We start from the raw sequence: 15,645 nt of genomic DNA on the forward strand, positions 1-15,645 counted from the left end.
AAGCTTAGTAGCTATTGTCCCTCATAGCAATTTTAGGAATAATACATAAGGGATATTAAAGCATAATTATTAAATATGTATGTTAGTTCCTTGACTGCCTTTTGGCAGTAACAAATATAGCAGTTAAAATACAGGATTAAAAAAGGATATCAAAGAGATGAGATGGTAACAGCTGTACACAGCCTACAGCCCCTCAGTTCAATACACTGCTGAATGTTTGCTTCAAGAAACAGATTTTTAGCCCTTTCTTAAATTTATCTGTGGAGCTTTTATCACTTGGGCATCAAAGTAACACACTCCATAATGAGAATGTGATTTTCATATTGAATTTGTGAAGGGGCTGGGATAGCAAGCAGATTGTCATCTAGAGACTGGAAGACCCAAGAGGGTTTAAGAGGTGGGATAAGTAATTTCACATTTCATGTCTGATATATGCTGGAAACAAAAAAAAAATTGTAGCTAAGCAGTTTGTGTAGCTATATATATATATATATAGGGTTAGGAAGAAGAGGAGGCCTAAGTTGCAAAGTGATTTGATTAAATTATAGAAGACGGTAGAGCCTAAACAAAATAAAATTATTTTAAGGCACATGAGAGTAGAGGAAGTATGAAAGAATAGACATGGACATAGACTGTCCTTCAGAGCCGGAAAGCAAGGTTGTTGGGCAGGGGAATGCTCTAGAAAAGAAATCCCGTATATACTCGAATATAAACCCATCCAAATATAAACAAGAACATTTTTCATCCCAGTTTTAGGGGAACAATGTTAACTGTAATATGAACCGAGGGTTTATATTCAAGCATTTCTTCTCTCCCCTTCCCTCCCTCCCTCTGTGGTGTCCCTCTTCTGCCCCTTCCCTCCCCCCACCCCCCGGCCTACCGTAAAGTCCTGATAGTCTAGAGGAGAATCAGGGCAGGAGCAATCCTCACTTCTGCCCATGCAGTCTTCCTGAGTTAAATTAATTGCTGTGAAACTAGTTAGTGCTAGCAGATAAGAGCAATGACATATATACTCATCCCTTTTTGTGATTGTTTAGCTTTTTCCTTTGATGTTCTATGAATAATTTATATTTGGGAAACCTTTATGAAAATACAACGGAAACTGCTTTTTCTTACGTTAAGTATAGTCTGGTAGTTCTTCATTTTGTATTGTGTACCAGGATGCCTAGAACAAAAAATGAGTATTTAGCTGTATGTAATTTGACACAGTGCGTGATCTTCCCCATGTCCACTGATGATAGACTTTGTTTGTTTGATGCTATAATTTCTCTAGCCTATTATGAGGATGAAGGTCTCATGTAGAAAATAGGTTTATTATCCTTCCAGTTAATGTCATCTCTCTGTTGTAAAAGAAATGTATATATTAGTGTTTAAAAAAAGAATCATGAACAAAGCGCATTACATTTGTTCAGGGTCATGGTATAAAAAAAAAAGTCTAAATATACCATCACAAACAGCCAGATTCACTTTTTTTTAACCCCTCATGCCCATCTTAAGCTGGAGATGGTAAATTCCTCTGTTGCTGAAAGCATCCCAGCCATGCTTTCTCCATGTAATCTTCACAACCCAAAATCAAAAGCTATGCTCAAGGCAGCCACTAAACAAACCACCTCCTCAGAACATGGCCAACACTCCAATTCCTTCTGAAGTTTTACCTAATGTTGCTCTGGGATTTTGGCCTCCAAGGTTATCTTGGTGCAATGCATTTCTGCTGAAACAGTTTTATAATGTGTGGCCTTTAAATGTGCATCAGGGGCGTAGCCAGACTTCGGCGGGAGGGGGGTCCAGAGCCCGAGGTGAGGGGGCACATTATAGCCCCCCCTGGCGCCGCTGACCCCCCCAAGCCATTATCCCCCCCCCCCGCCATTGCTGACCCGCCGCCGCCAACTTTGACAACCCTCTCGACCCCCCTCCCGCCGCCATCCCTCCCCCGCTGTCGACTACCTTTGCACGTTGTACGTGCAGGATGTCACTCACAGAAACAGAACGAAGCCTGGCTGATCTGCAAGGCTTCGTTCTGTTTCTGTGTCTGATGTCGTGCAGGATGTCAGAAACAGAACGAAGCCTTCACGGGACGAAGAGGACCTCTTCGGCTGGCAGGGATTGGGGTCCTCCGCCAGCAAAGGTAGCCCATGGCGGGGGAGGGTTGGCGGCAGGAGGGGGGGTCGAGAGGGTCGTCGGCAGGGGGCCCAGGCTCCCCCAGGCCCCACGTAGCTACGCCACTGATGTGCATGATTAGTTATTTTGGTTTTTTGGGGGTGTCTTGTATATATGGTGTAGGAGTCTCCCTTCCTCTGACCTATGCAATATCTGATTTGGTATGAGACACCTTTTTAGTATTTGAAGAGAGGACAGTGACTTGTATGGTGAGTAAGAAGTGGTTTTTGTGGGTTTTGCTCTGAAGGAGTCACCAGGTGGTCTTCCATCGCTGTGGATAGTGTGTAACTTCTTAAGAAAGCATGAATTTGAAAATTGAGAATAATGTAGGATCTTGTCTAGATGAATGAGTTGGTAGTCCTCAGAGCACTGACAATTTGTGAGGAAGGATACTTATTCAAGAGTTTAACATATTTGTGTTGTCAGTTCATCTTTATTCTTGTTTATAGCATCAAGGGTAAAAGGTATACCAGTGTGTGTAAGAATATTGGAGGAAATGACATTGTCCAACATTGCTTTTGACTCTTAACCACTTGTAACCACTCGCCTCCACCTACCCTCCTCTCTTCCTTCCCGTTCACATTAATTGATTTGATTTGCTTACTTTATTTATTTTTTGTCTATTAGATTGTTAGCTCTTTGAGCAGGGACTGTCTTTCTTCTATGTTTGTGCAGCGCTGCATATGCCTTGTAGCGCTATAGAAATGCTAAATAGTAGTAGTAGTAGTCCAAAGTGAGAACACGCTGCCTGTACACAGTGTGGGCTATTTTGCATTTCACACGTCTCCTTTTCTTTTTGCAGCTTTTCAGACGTGTGGCAGCAGCCTTGCCCGGAATGGAGAGCACACAGGATAAGAGCAGAGAAGACAGTATCCTTTCATTTCCATCATTTAGATAAGCAGTTGTCACTTTATCATCTGTAATGAAAGCTAATTTTTTTTGTCATAGAATACAAGGCATAATATGCCTGGGATAGAACCTCAAATGTAATTTTGCCCTCTTGTCTTTACTTTTAAATGGAATGTCATTTATTTCAGGTAGCATCCAGTTTTACAGAAATACAGTCACTGCAGAAGTAGAACAGACAACCAAACAGCAGCAGCAGTGATCCAAAGAAGGACAAGCACAGCAAGAGTTTATCCAAATGTCAATGGAAAGAGGACTCAATCTGGCCAAGTTTTGGAAAAACCTTTGTCAGAGGTCACACGGGTTTCCACAGTACATTCATGGATTCAAAGCATGTACTGCAATACCCTGTTGCATTTAAAGGAAAAATGAGGGTCAGTGTCAAAAGTAAAAGAATGCAACAGCATCGGCATAGAAAAAGCTGTGGCCCAAATTTGGCTGGAGACTGTTTTTACTGACTCCTGGAAATGGACCAGAGCTTTTTCTATGCAGATGCTGTTGCTGCATTCTTTTACTTTTGACAATTGACCTCATTTTTCTTTTAAACACACCAGAGTATTACAGTACATGCTTTGAATCTGTGAATGTGACCCCTGACAAAGGTGTTTCTGAACCTTGGCCAGATTGGGTCCTGCATCCATTAATCATCACATTTGGATAAACTTTTGCTGTTTGTCCTTCCTTGGATTGTTGCTGCTGTTTGGTTATCTAACATCCAATTTTGTACAGAATAATTATAACTTTATTTGCACTTTTTTGTTGCTGATCTGTCTGTGGTAAGATCTGAAAGTATTAGGTAGGTAGTGTAAAATAGCATAGTTAAGTGTCTTGTTTCTTTTAGTGAATGCTGAGTATTGATTAAGTGTCTAGCAGGGCCATTCTTTTTGGACCCTGAGGTGCACAGAAGGGAGGAAATGGATGTGATTTTGGATTTAGTGCTCAGTTGTTGTGGATTTTTTTTTTTGTTTTTTTGCAGTTGTAGCTCAAAGCGAGTTACATTCACGTACTGGCCTCACAGGGCTTACAATCAGTTTGTATCTGAGGCAATGGAAAGTTGAGTGATTTGCCCAGAATCACAGAAGCTTTTATTGCATCTTGGCAGGTAGAACTCTTGCACTGTCAATTTCCTCCATTCCATTTAGGTTTCTCATTAGCAGAGCTACTTACTATTGTCTTGGAATAATTATGCTTTCATATTTTACCACCAAGCTGTGTAACATCTATTTTCTTACTTTGTGCTTTAGAATGTATCAGCAGAGAATTTATAGGTAGGTGGATTGTTTATAACTTGAGAACTAGGGGATGAGGAGTGGGGATCAAAAAATATCATTTAGTTCAGAGCCCATCTTCTCAGGTTGGTGATACTTTACTGCTTAGTAGAAAACTAAAGCCTAATTTTGACCTGCAAGTTTTCAGAAGTCAAGACCCTGTTCTTTGCCCTATCGTTTAGAACTGTTCTGTTGACTTTGCCCTTCTAAGGGAATATAAAAACATCAAGATTTCTTCTAAGGTCATTGATGTGGAGTTCTAGAAAAGCTTATACATTGAACTTCTGTAAAATATGGGATAGTATTCAAATGGGGGAAAATATATAGTTCCTATTCCTAATATTTCATTTTTCACATTGAGGATTTGATCTTTAGTTTATCTTTGCATTCACTAAAACTTCATCCTGGCATCACCTGACATAATTTGCTGTTTGGTCAGTTCTCACTCTAATGTTAAAAGGTTTCAGGATGGAGTCAGTCTTAAAAAAGTAAGGCTTTCACTACTACTGAGAGGTTTAGTTTAAGGCACTTACTGATTTTCCCATTGTGTCACTGAGTCAATGTTGACTCACAGTGACCGTTTGGATGGATGTCCTGAGCTGTGTTTGGTCTTCAGCCAGACCTTCAGCCTTGCCAAACGACATTATGAAATCTCTTAATTTTAAATTCCTCCAGGAAGACAATGTGAGTTGTCCCAGAGATTAAATCTGCCCATATTCACATTAAGCCTTCATTTTTTTTGCAGAGTACGAGATTTTTAGAAGTTTGTGTGGTCCGAATAAAAATAGATTCTCGGTATCAAAGGGGACACATACTAGATAAAATGTATTCATGGTTCTTATAAGTCTGCAGAAGTCTCAACTAGAAAATTGAAGTCCATTGTTCTTTATATGGCCTTATTTTATAGTTGATAGAGTTGAACTCATTTTGGGCTTACATGAAACTGCTTGCCCCTTTCCTCATTCATTTGTAGATTGAACTGCTGAAGTTGCTGATTTGCAAGATGGTACTACAGACAGCATAAAATAGGGAACTATGTTGGTTTAGACCTTTGGCACAAAGCAGCTATTCTTAAACCTATGGAAGGGATCTGTTAGGTTTAGGTTGAAAGAGAGAGACCCTCAAGTCCAGCCTTCAGATTGCCCGCCCATCAGCAGTCTAGGTGAAAAAATACTGTATGTCTAGTTAATTCTGCAGTAATGAGAATTTTTCTGACACCAGTACGATGATTAGTTTGATACTGGATCAGCACTTTTTCTAGTGTATAACTTAGTCCTCCTTCCCATTGATATTGTTCTTTTGATAACTGGTTCTTACATGTTCTAATTTTTCAAGTCTGTATAGATAATTCTGTGCCTACCTATCCATCGCAATGAAATTTACTTCTTGGAGAAGAGAGATTTTCCAAGGACAAAAAGGATAGTTAGTCCTTACAGCATGAGTGATGTCGCCAGTGGAGCCTGTGCAGAAAGTTAATTCAGTTTAGTGATACTAACAGATTTTGAGTTGTGCATGTACACAATTCCCCACCAGCTGCTGTCTTTCAGATGAAGACATCTTTCTGTGGAGCCAGTCGGTCGTAAGTCATCGGAGCTCACGTCAAGAATTGTGCTTTTGCATTTTAAAGGTCAAATTTTGTAAGGTTTGTGGCGGGGGGGGGGGGGGGGTTGTCATGGCCAGTCTGCACTACTTCTGATAGCACTTTAATTAGGTTTTCAGCTGTTTTTAACTTTCCTTTATTTTTAGCACTCAGCCTGAAGACCTTGGGTTGCCAATCAAGGTTTTATTCAAAATCAAGTCATTTGATTTTACTTTGCTGCTATTATGGATGACATGTCCCAGAAAAAAAGCTCCCAGTAGCTTTAAGAAGTGCACCTGGTTCTGCAGGATCATATCCATTACAGATACTCATACCTGGGGCTTAGCCATGAGCCCTCTTGCTGTAAACTATGACGGTATGGGAAACTACAAACCAGTCAGCCTTACCTCCATTGTGGTTACGGGGACGCTGAGGGAATAGATAGTAAACTTTCTACAGTCCAGCTCGAATACTGTGTGCAATTCTGGTCACTGCATGTCAAAAAAGATATAGTGGAATTAGAAAAGGTACAGAGAAGGGCGACGAAAATGATAATGGGGATGGGACGACTTCCTTATGAGGAAAGGCTAAAGCATCTAGGGCTCTTGGTCTTGGAGACGAGATGGCTGAGGAGAGATATGATAGAAGTCTTTAAAATACTGAGTGGCATGGAATGGATAGACATGAGTCGCTTGTTTACTCTTTCCAAAAATACTAAGACTAGGGTTATGCAATGAAGCTACTAAGTAGTACATTTAAAACAAACCGGAGAAAATATTTCTTCACCCAAGGTGTAATTTAAACTCTGGCATTCATTGCCAGAAAATGTGGAAAAAGAAATTAGCAGGGTTTAAAAAAAAGTTTGGGTAATTTCCCAAAAGGTCCGTAAGCCATTAATAAGACGAACTTGGGAAAATCCACTTCTTATTTCTAGGATAAGTGCATAAAATCTGTTTTACAGTTTTGGGCTCTTGCCTGGATTGACCTGCATTGGCCTTGGTTGGAAACAGGATACTGGGCTTAATGGACCTTCGGTCTGTCCCAGTATGGCAACGCTTATGATAATGTTATATTGTATGTAAGATTCAAGGCAACATGGCCTTACCAAAGACAGATTGTGCCAAACAAACCTGATTGATTTTTCTTTGGCTGGTTGACAGAAGAAGTAGATCAAGGGCATGTGCTGGATGTGATCTATTTTCAGGAAGCATTGACCCTGGTGGACCTGGAACTGCCCTGGGCATCGAGAACATTGATTCCCCTTAATGTTGAGCATCAATTGAAGAGCACCTTTCTAAAACTCAGTCCACTTTTTGTCATTTTTTCATTCATCAAGGCAAGATTCGTTTACTGTAGTTTATTCCTATTCCAAAACTCACTAAGTCCATGGTATTTTAATGGCATTGTGTTAAATACTCTTATGTAAAACTCAGTCCAAAAGCTGCTACCTATCTGTGGTCTGACTTGCTGGAAGTGTAAACAAGCACGAACGATGGAGGACAGTGAGTTTAGTGAATTTTCTGAAGCTATTAATTTAACTGAAAATACATGAAAGCGCAAAAGACAACTAGAAAAATGGAAGAAAAATGTGAATAAGAGCTTACAATATCAGAAAGAAGGAAAAAATCCATCTGTTGCACGCGAACACAATAATGGGTCTATTCAACCAACCACGAACAAGAGATCTGGCATTTAACAAGTATGCAAAGCGCACAGTCTATCAAAAGACGATATGAAAGGTAATATTGTGGAAATTTTACTATGTCATTATTTTGTTCCAATCAAATCTTATGCCGTTTGTCGAGATGTGAAACTTGGATGGATTTTAGAAGAATGCATAGTGGTAACTTACAGGAAGCTTAGAACATTACTGCTTTTTAAATCACAGTTTATATTTCATGTAACTGTTTTTGCATTATTTGGTAAGAGAAATTTTATGCAACTTTTATGTTTTCATCAGTACATTTTGATGAATATAACATTTTTTGCAGACTTTTTCGATCAGCTCTATCGAAAATCAAAAAGCGATCAAGATGCTTTTCTTCTCCTACATATGGCTATCAACACACCAAAGAGAAGTCGACTCAGGTCAGACAGTGGTAGAAGTCGTCCAACTCAAACAACATACTTTATTCGACGAATAAGCGATGGTTCTTGGGTCCGTGTTTGCTCTTTGGCATTTTTATCTATAGCCTGTTTATCATGTTTCCGTCTTAATAGACTCGCAAAAAAGATCTTAAATGGAGGAGTGCCTAAAGAAAAGAGAGGAGGAGCTCGAATCTCAAGCAAAAGTAGAGAAATAGAATCATTGATTATTGAACATATTAAAACTTTTAAATGCAGGCAGTCTCATTATAGTCGGGGCAAAAGACGTTACCTTCCACCTGAACTTAATATAAATAAAATATTCAAAATATGGAAAGAAACTAGGCATAGCAGAAAACTTCTGGTTTGTGGCTATGAAAAGTACCATAAAATTTTTTGTGGAAAATTTAACTTGGGGTTTGGCAATCCAAGGCAAGATACATGCTCATTCTGTGCTTTGAAAGGCCTAGAGATAAGGCATCGTGAAGGAGTTGAGAAGCAAAACATTATTACAGAGCTTCGTTTACATAAACTGCAAGCAAAGAAGTTTTTTCAGCTCCTAAAAGAGATGCAACAACATCATCACTGTAAGTTTTGGCATGCAGCAGAACCAGCCACTACCAAAAGTTACGAGTGGAGAGAGCTTCTGTGCTCGACAAGTATGGTTGTACAATCTTACTGTTGTACAGCAAAGTGACAACAAAATGCAAAACAAAAGTAACGTAAAAATCTACACATGGCTGGAAACTAAGGCAATACATGGATCAAACGAAGTTTCTTCAGCTTTATTACATTATTTAACTGCACTCGAAAGTAGTCTTCATGGAAAAACTGGCCAAACTCTGCGACTCTTCAGTGCTTCTTGTTCAAGCCAAAATAAAAACACTATCATGATTTGTATGCTCACTAGGCTCTTGGAGAAGAGCACTGCGTTTGATAAAATAGTTCATATTTTTCCAGTACAAGGACACAGCTATATGCCACCACATACAGTTTTCAGCCATATTGCAAAGGATCTGTTAGCAAGAGAGACTTTAATTTCACCTGCCCAGTACTACGATATCTTTAAAGATCATGGTGATGTGTTGTTCTGGGGAAAAGATTGGGAATCTTATGATTTTCAGTCCATTCAAAAGCAGATCTGCAAATCTGTTAAAAGCTTTAAAATGCAGGAGCAGAAAGTTTTTGTATATGATAAAGAGCATCCTAATGAAGTCGGTGTAAAGGCTTTTTATGCTCAGGAGCCAGTTTACACTCCAGTTTTGAAGAAAGGCAAGAAACATGTCATTGACAAGTCTTCTCTTTTTCCAAAAAACAAGTAAGTTGCCAAGAAAAAGGATGTTGAAAAATTGCTTACGTTTTTCACTGTGCCAGACGATATGAAGAACTTTTATAATGATGTGCTTGTCAGCTAAAGGTGTAAGAGGAAGACTTGATGCCTGACTCTTTATGATGATACAGAAACATTTCTTTGACAGAAATAAACAATTATGAACCTTAACATATGAGTGAAGAAATAAAGTAAAATATTTACTAAATTTGATCATTTTTTCCAGCAATTCATAGATGAAAAGAAAACTGCAGATACTTTTAATCAAAAATTCTAGTTTTGCTGCTTAAACTTTTCAGAATTATCACTAAGATTAATTTTAAATAAATATAGACTGTGAGGACAGTTAAACTTCACCAAATACTGTAGATAAAACTTTAGGAGGGTGGGGGGGGGGGGGGGTTCATTTTTCTCAAAACTACTGCTGACGACTCAGTGAGTGTTGGAAATTTGCTCTTCAGTTGTGGCCATCAGGACTAACCATTCAGTCTCAATTCAGTACATGCAAAGAACTCTCCTGCATTGAGGGACCCTGATGGCAAGCAAAGGTGAAGAGGCATTGACTATGGTCTTTAGTGGTGTATGATGTTGTTAAGACTTAGAGACTGTCATCCCACCTCCCAAGCATCCCTGCAGTGAGGATCTTCATACTTGACAATATCTGGGAAAATGCATCAGTCTGTAAAGGTTGTGTCCAGCCACCACACATCACAAGTGACCCAGGAAGCCGTTACCCCTGGATGTTACATCAACACCAGTGATGAGGATGGTTCAGCCCGTCCTAGAGTGAGCAGCATTACCTAGGAGCATGGTATTAATGTAGAGGTGAGAAAGGGGGCATATGCATCGGTACTGGACAATCTGATGTCCATCTCAAATGCATTAGTGAAGGAAACTTGTATAATTAAACTCCAGAATTCATTGCCAAAGAATGTGGAAGCAGCAGGGTTTAAAAAAAGATTGGATTTAAGGTGGGAGGCTAATAAGAAACAAGGCCTTTCCCCTTAGTTTTGGAATATGTAGGATCTCCTTGTTTATATATATGGAGTAATGTGGTGAAATGTTTTTGTTGTGTTTCCTAAGAAAAAAAGATTTCAACTAAAAGGTAGGACATTTTCCTAAAAGTCCAGAAGCTATTATTAAGATGGACTTGTGAAAATCCAATAGTTTTGTTTTTTAGCAGCATAAAATTTGTTTTCTCTTTTGGTATATTGCCAGGTGCTTGTGTCCTGGATTGGCCACTGTTGGAAACAGGATACTGGGTTTGATGGGCCCTTTGGTCTGTCCCAGTGTAGCAAGGCTTATGTTCTTATGGGACACTGGCCTACATTAGCGTCTGAGCTCATCAGAAACAGAGGAATTCTCTTAACTCTTCTGACTTCTAATACTACTACTAACCATTTCTATAGCAGTACTAGACATATGCAGCACTGTGTATATTATATTCAGGTACTTTAGAGCTCACAACCTAAGTTTTTGTACCTGGGGCAATAGAGGGTTAATTGGCTTCCCCAAGCTCACAAGGAACTGCAGTAGGAATCGAACCCAGGTTGCCAGGATCAAAGAGCCCTCTTGACAAATCATTAGGCCACTCTTCCACTAAAGAAGGTCTTGTGTCTTTAAGTGAAAGAGGTTTGCCATCTGGTGTGACAGGCCCTAGACTCTTTTCCTGGGACTCCAGTGCATAGTGATATATCTTAAATCACAGAACTAGGCAGTAGAGGAAAGTGGGAAGACAGAAGATTTTGTAATGTCCTAAGCTGAAGTACCACCGGGGTGGTGGTGCATAGCAGAATATGTGATATTTATTAACATATCAAAAGAATCAGTAAGATTTGTATGGTATAATGCCCTCCCCCCAAGGCTGGTGAAACCATACTGTAGTATCTGTGGAACTTAGGATGTTCCATAATTCTCCAACAGGGGCTTCAATTAACTTTCCCACCATTAGCTGCAGTCATGCTAACTACCTTGGGGCAACAGAAAACTGCTAATACATCTTTTGTGAAGAGAAATATGTTGTGTTCATTCATAGCACAGCAATATCTGAACAAGTGCCAGAAATATAATGACCAATTTCAGTAAGTTAACCAGTCCCCACCCCCCAACCCCCATTAGAACTATTTCCTTTATTCTCTGTCTATCCTTAAATTGGATGGCAGTTACTTTGGCATGCAGTCAGTGAGACTTTTCTACCCTTCATTGTTGTTCAGCCATATGGCAGTTTAGTAGATGCATCATAAGTATCTATGTAAGGTAGTATCTCACTTCCACCTTAACCTGTCAGTCATCCTTCAGTATTTCTCTCCAGTCCATGTGTCCATGAAGGTGAATTGTGTTACATACTGTGCATTGCCTTAGCTTTTCACTTGGCATGGACTAAGTCATTTAGAAAGTGTGTCCAGCTTTGGCTGTAACAGTCCCAGGTTTACTGAGGACAGAAACAATCACAAACTATTTAGATAGCAGATTGCTTTTAGTTTATGCCTTGGCAGGTTTGATACTAGAGGGGTATGCCAAGGCTTTTGTAGCCTTAAAGCCGTGACAATGTTGGTGACTTAATGAGGTCAGCTGCCATGGAAGAGATCTGTTAACGCTGTGATGTTAACTGTCTGCACATTTTACATCCTATTACTGTTTACAAAGGGATTCTCGATGTTATCGTAGGTTTTGTTTAGTCTAAGCTTTGGAATCTTTGTTTAGAATTGAGCTCTAGCCTCCTAGGGCCCACTTTTATTATTTCCAGGTCACCTTCAAAAACAAAAAAAGGGGGGAATGACAAAAAGGGTCTGTTGACAATGATTTTGCCTGTTAGCACATGATTTTCACCCGTTTCTCTCTTTGTTAAAGGCAACCTATAACTAGGGATTCCCATGCACGAATTAATATCCTACTGCTTCAGAGACAGTAAAGTTTAATGCCCGTGACAGGCAGTGAGATATGGACCCTCAGACTCTCATCTCCCCTAGGAGTAGTAACTAATATACAGAACTCTGGTTGGCGGCATGTGGTGATGTGATATGGCACCTGCTGCTCTAGAAAGCCCTGGTAGCTGTTGGAGCTTGGTTTGTAATTTCTTTGTCCTGGGCTCTTGTCAGACGACCTCGTCCGTATATGAGGACTGAACACCTGCTGTAGGTAAGTAACGTTGCTTCATCAGTTTTCAAAGTTGAGATTTGTAACTGTTACCCTCATGCCCTTCTTCCTCTTATCTAGCATTTTAAAAAGAAAATAAAAAACATCTCGCCCACACACTTGGCTCAGACTTCTGTTGAAGAACTGAAAGGTAAGGTGTAGCAATACATGTGTCATTTAGCTAATCTTTCCGTTCACTTGATTTTCCTTAACTTTGGTCCTTCAGTGATTGACATTAAACTGGAAAAGCCTCAAGAACAGCCAGTCAACGAGAGTGGCTGCTCCTGCTAATGCCACTTGTGCCCCCTCTTTCTCCGAAAACATCACAGCTTCTCTCTCCCTTTTTACTCTCATTGACTGCAGTGTGAATATCAGCTTGATTCTTCCCCCCCACCCCCCCGTCAATCTTACACAAACAAATTCACCCTCCCCAGCTCCCTGTCAGTGGTAATGTATTGCAATCCATCATTGCTGGCTGTCTCGTGGAGATGATCTATTAAGCTTCACAAGCACAAAAAAAAAAAAAAAAAGAATGTCAAGTGTCTTCATTTAAAAAAAAAAAAAAGCCAGAAAATGTCAATATATTCCAGTTATAACTTAAATAGGTGCATTTTCTTAACATATTCCTTTTTTAAAAATATTAGGATAATAGCGCACTTTGGAATGAGACATGCAAGTAGTTTTGAGAGGGAGCAGTAACTCTACAAGTCAGTGCGTACAACTCGTTCAATGCCTCTGACTCACTGAATGAACTGGGATTGGCTGATCCTCAGACGCTTGACCTGAAAGGCACCAATCCAAAGAGAATATTAATTTCAGTAATGGGCAACGTAGCCTTGAGCCACCTTTCAGCTGAAACACGCATACAGCTTTTGTGTTTTTGTTTTTTAAATTTCTGTTATGTGGAACTTGTAGAAAAAGGCTTAAGGGTAGGGTGTTAGAATTAGTTACCTTACATTCCTAAACAGATTGCACATGACAATTCATTGAAGCATTCAGGGGAGAGGCAAAGTATCGAAACACCTTACTGCTGTGATTTGAAACATATCTCATTTAGGGCACAAGCTCCAGTGTCATATATTGCAGGAGACACACAAACGGGGAAGGAATGTTGGCAAGTGTGTTTCTAACTTTAAGTGCATTTTATTCTTTAGTACACAACACGATAAAGTTAAAGTTATTAATTGTGGATATCAAAGTGTAAATTTCAGACTGTGCTGTCCAGAAAGAAATTCTAAAATAGTGGAATGTAGAACTGCACAATGGCTGCCCTAAACTTAGAAGGAAAAACACCTGATTAATCTTTAAGTACCCAAAAAAAAAACACAATAAACCAACCTTTGCAACAAACAGTATTTGTTATTAACAGACTATAAGTTGTGGAAACTACAAGGGTGCCATGGGATTTGTAGTTTCCTTTAATAATGAAATTAGAAGATGGAAATTTCTGGGAAGCTGCCAGAGTAGCTTTTGTAAAACTAATTGGGGAAAGGAACCAGGAGGATGGTAAAATGGATATAATTATACAGACCTATATGCCCTGCTTGTATTTCTTGCTAGGTCTTCCACTCTGGTTTTCTTTTCATCTGCAATTTGCTTAAATAGCTGCTGACGTTTTTTTTTTATTTTAATATTTAACTAAAACTACAATTCGTTTCTTTATTTATTTCTTTACCTATTTTCCTGTTTAAAGATTTTTTTTTTTTGGGGGGGGGGGTGATAAGTAGGGATTTTCTTTTTCTAAACAAATCGTTTGAATGTGTCATCCTAGAGTTCGCAAGCGCTAGCTTCCCGAAAACCGGATACCATCCTACACCTCTACAACTACTCCCATTGAATTGTTTTAGTAATGTTTGGGCCCATTGTGCACAGTAAAATGAAATCCATGGGAAACGCATTTGATGTAGGAAAAATGTATTGACGCAACCTGGAAAGGGGTAAATTGTGTTGTTTATCACACAAGTGCCACTTGGTTTGTAAGGGCATTTTCTATGTATGTAAAAACACCACACCACCATCTTTTATTGTAAAACTTAGAACATCCCTGCTGTACATACATAACTGTGTCCGCTACCCTTACGCAAGACATATTCTATAACTTGGTCAGTACCATTCTGCAGAAGGAGCTCAAGGTTGGAATTTTAGAGAAGAATGCATAGCTTTAGAGAATGCCTGTGAGAACTCACATTGTGTACAAGGCAGAACAGGATTCAGGATTGTAAAGTGCTTTTTTAATGCAATATTGTTATTAAAGACAAGGACTTTTTTCTTTTTCTTTAATTTTTTTTTTTTTTTTTTGACATGGCATGTCCTGGAATAAATATCGTCAAAATATGAGACAAGGAATTGATTATTTATTTTTGTTTGTGGAATGCTTAATTTTGTATCTCAAATCCAAAATGCTAAGCCTGGCTGCCTTCTCAACATTGCCACACCAGCCTTCTACTGATTTGTGTGATTTTTGTTTTACACAGTTGCTGCTGCTTTGTTTTTGAATACTGTTGTGTTTTGAAAATGCTCCAGCTTGGTAGAGAAGACAGAAGAACCATGCCTGAGTAGCACATTTAGGGGTTTTTTGTTGTTGTTTCTTTTTAGGGGAGGGCAGATTGACAGAATATGATAGGGTACCTGCCCTTGACAGCGCCTAAGTTCATGTGGAAATGACCAAACACTTCTTCTGTAGTCCAGAGGAAGACTCAGATGTGGGTTTTGTGTATGAATGTTTTCTGTGCATTTATTTCAGCTTTTATTTTACTGAACTTATTCAGAGAGAAGTTTAGGTTTCTATGTACTTAAAAGGGATTTAGCATAGTCTTTTTCAGTAGTAACGTAGGGCATCTTACAAAGCCATGCTAGCTCACGGTAAAAATCAACTGGTGGTAAACGCTGAGATGCCTATTCTATTCCTATGTGTGTCTCAATGTTTACGTCCAGCTGATTTTTACTGTGAGCTAAAACCACTAGTGTGGCTTTGTAAAAGGCCCCCTTTGTTATTTTCCTGTCTCTCTGTTTTACTTGCATCATTAGACTTCTCTTCTGCAGGTTTTTCCACCCAAGCTGTTCCTGTTGCTCTGTTACTACTACTCCCTTCGGGCTGATGTAACCACTGCTCCTGCTCCTTCCAACACTGCTTTAAAACAATCCTGCCACTGCTCCAGTCTGTCCTCTCACTCTGTGTGAGCTGC

The 15,645-nt window shown here is 39.4% G+C and overlaps 1 protein-coding gene across 2 annotated transcripts in view; it reads left to right on the top strand.

Moving 5' to 3' along the window:
- The window catches only part of RAB6A (RAB6A, member RAS oncogene family), a 230,997-nt gene extending 217,137 nt beyond the window's left edge, over positions 1-13,860 (top strand). For both annotated transcript variants that reach the window (XM_030200021.1, XM_030200022.1), the window contains 2 exons: positions 2,960-3,026; positions 12,687-13,860. In XM_030200021.1, the coding sequence (XP_030055881.1) occupies positions 2,960-3,026; positions 12,687-12,751 (132 nt within the window). In that variant the 3' untranslated portion in view covers positions 12,752-13,860. The remainder of the gene's footprint in view (positions 1-2,959; positions 3,027-12,686) is intronic.
- The last annotated feature ends 1,785 nt before the right edge of the window (positions 13,861-15,645 follow it).

The sequence above is a fragment of the Microcaecilia unicolor genome, chromosome 4 (genome assembly GCF_901765095.1).
Source record: "Microcaecilia unicolor chromosome 4, aMicUni1.1, whole genome shotgun sequence".
Classification (NCBI taxonomy): domain Eukaryota; kingdom Metazoa; phylum Chordata; class Amphibia; order Gymnophiona; family Siphonopidae; genus Microcaecilia; species Microcaecilia unicolor.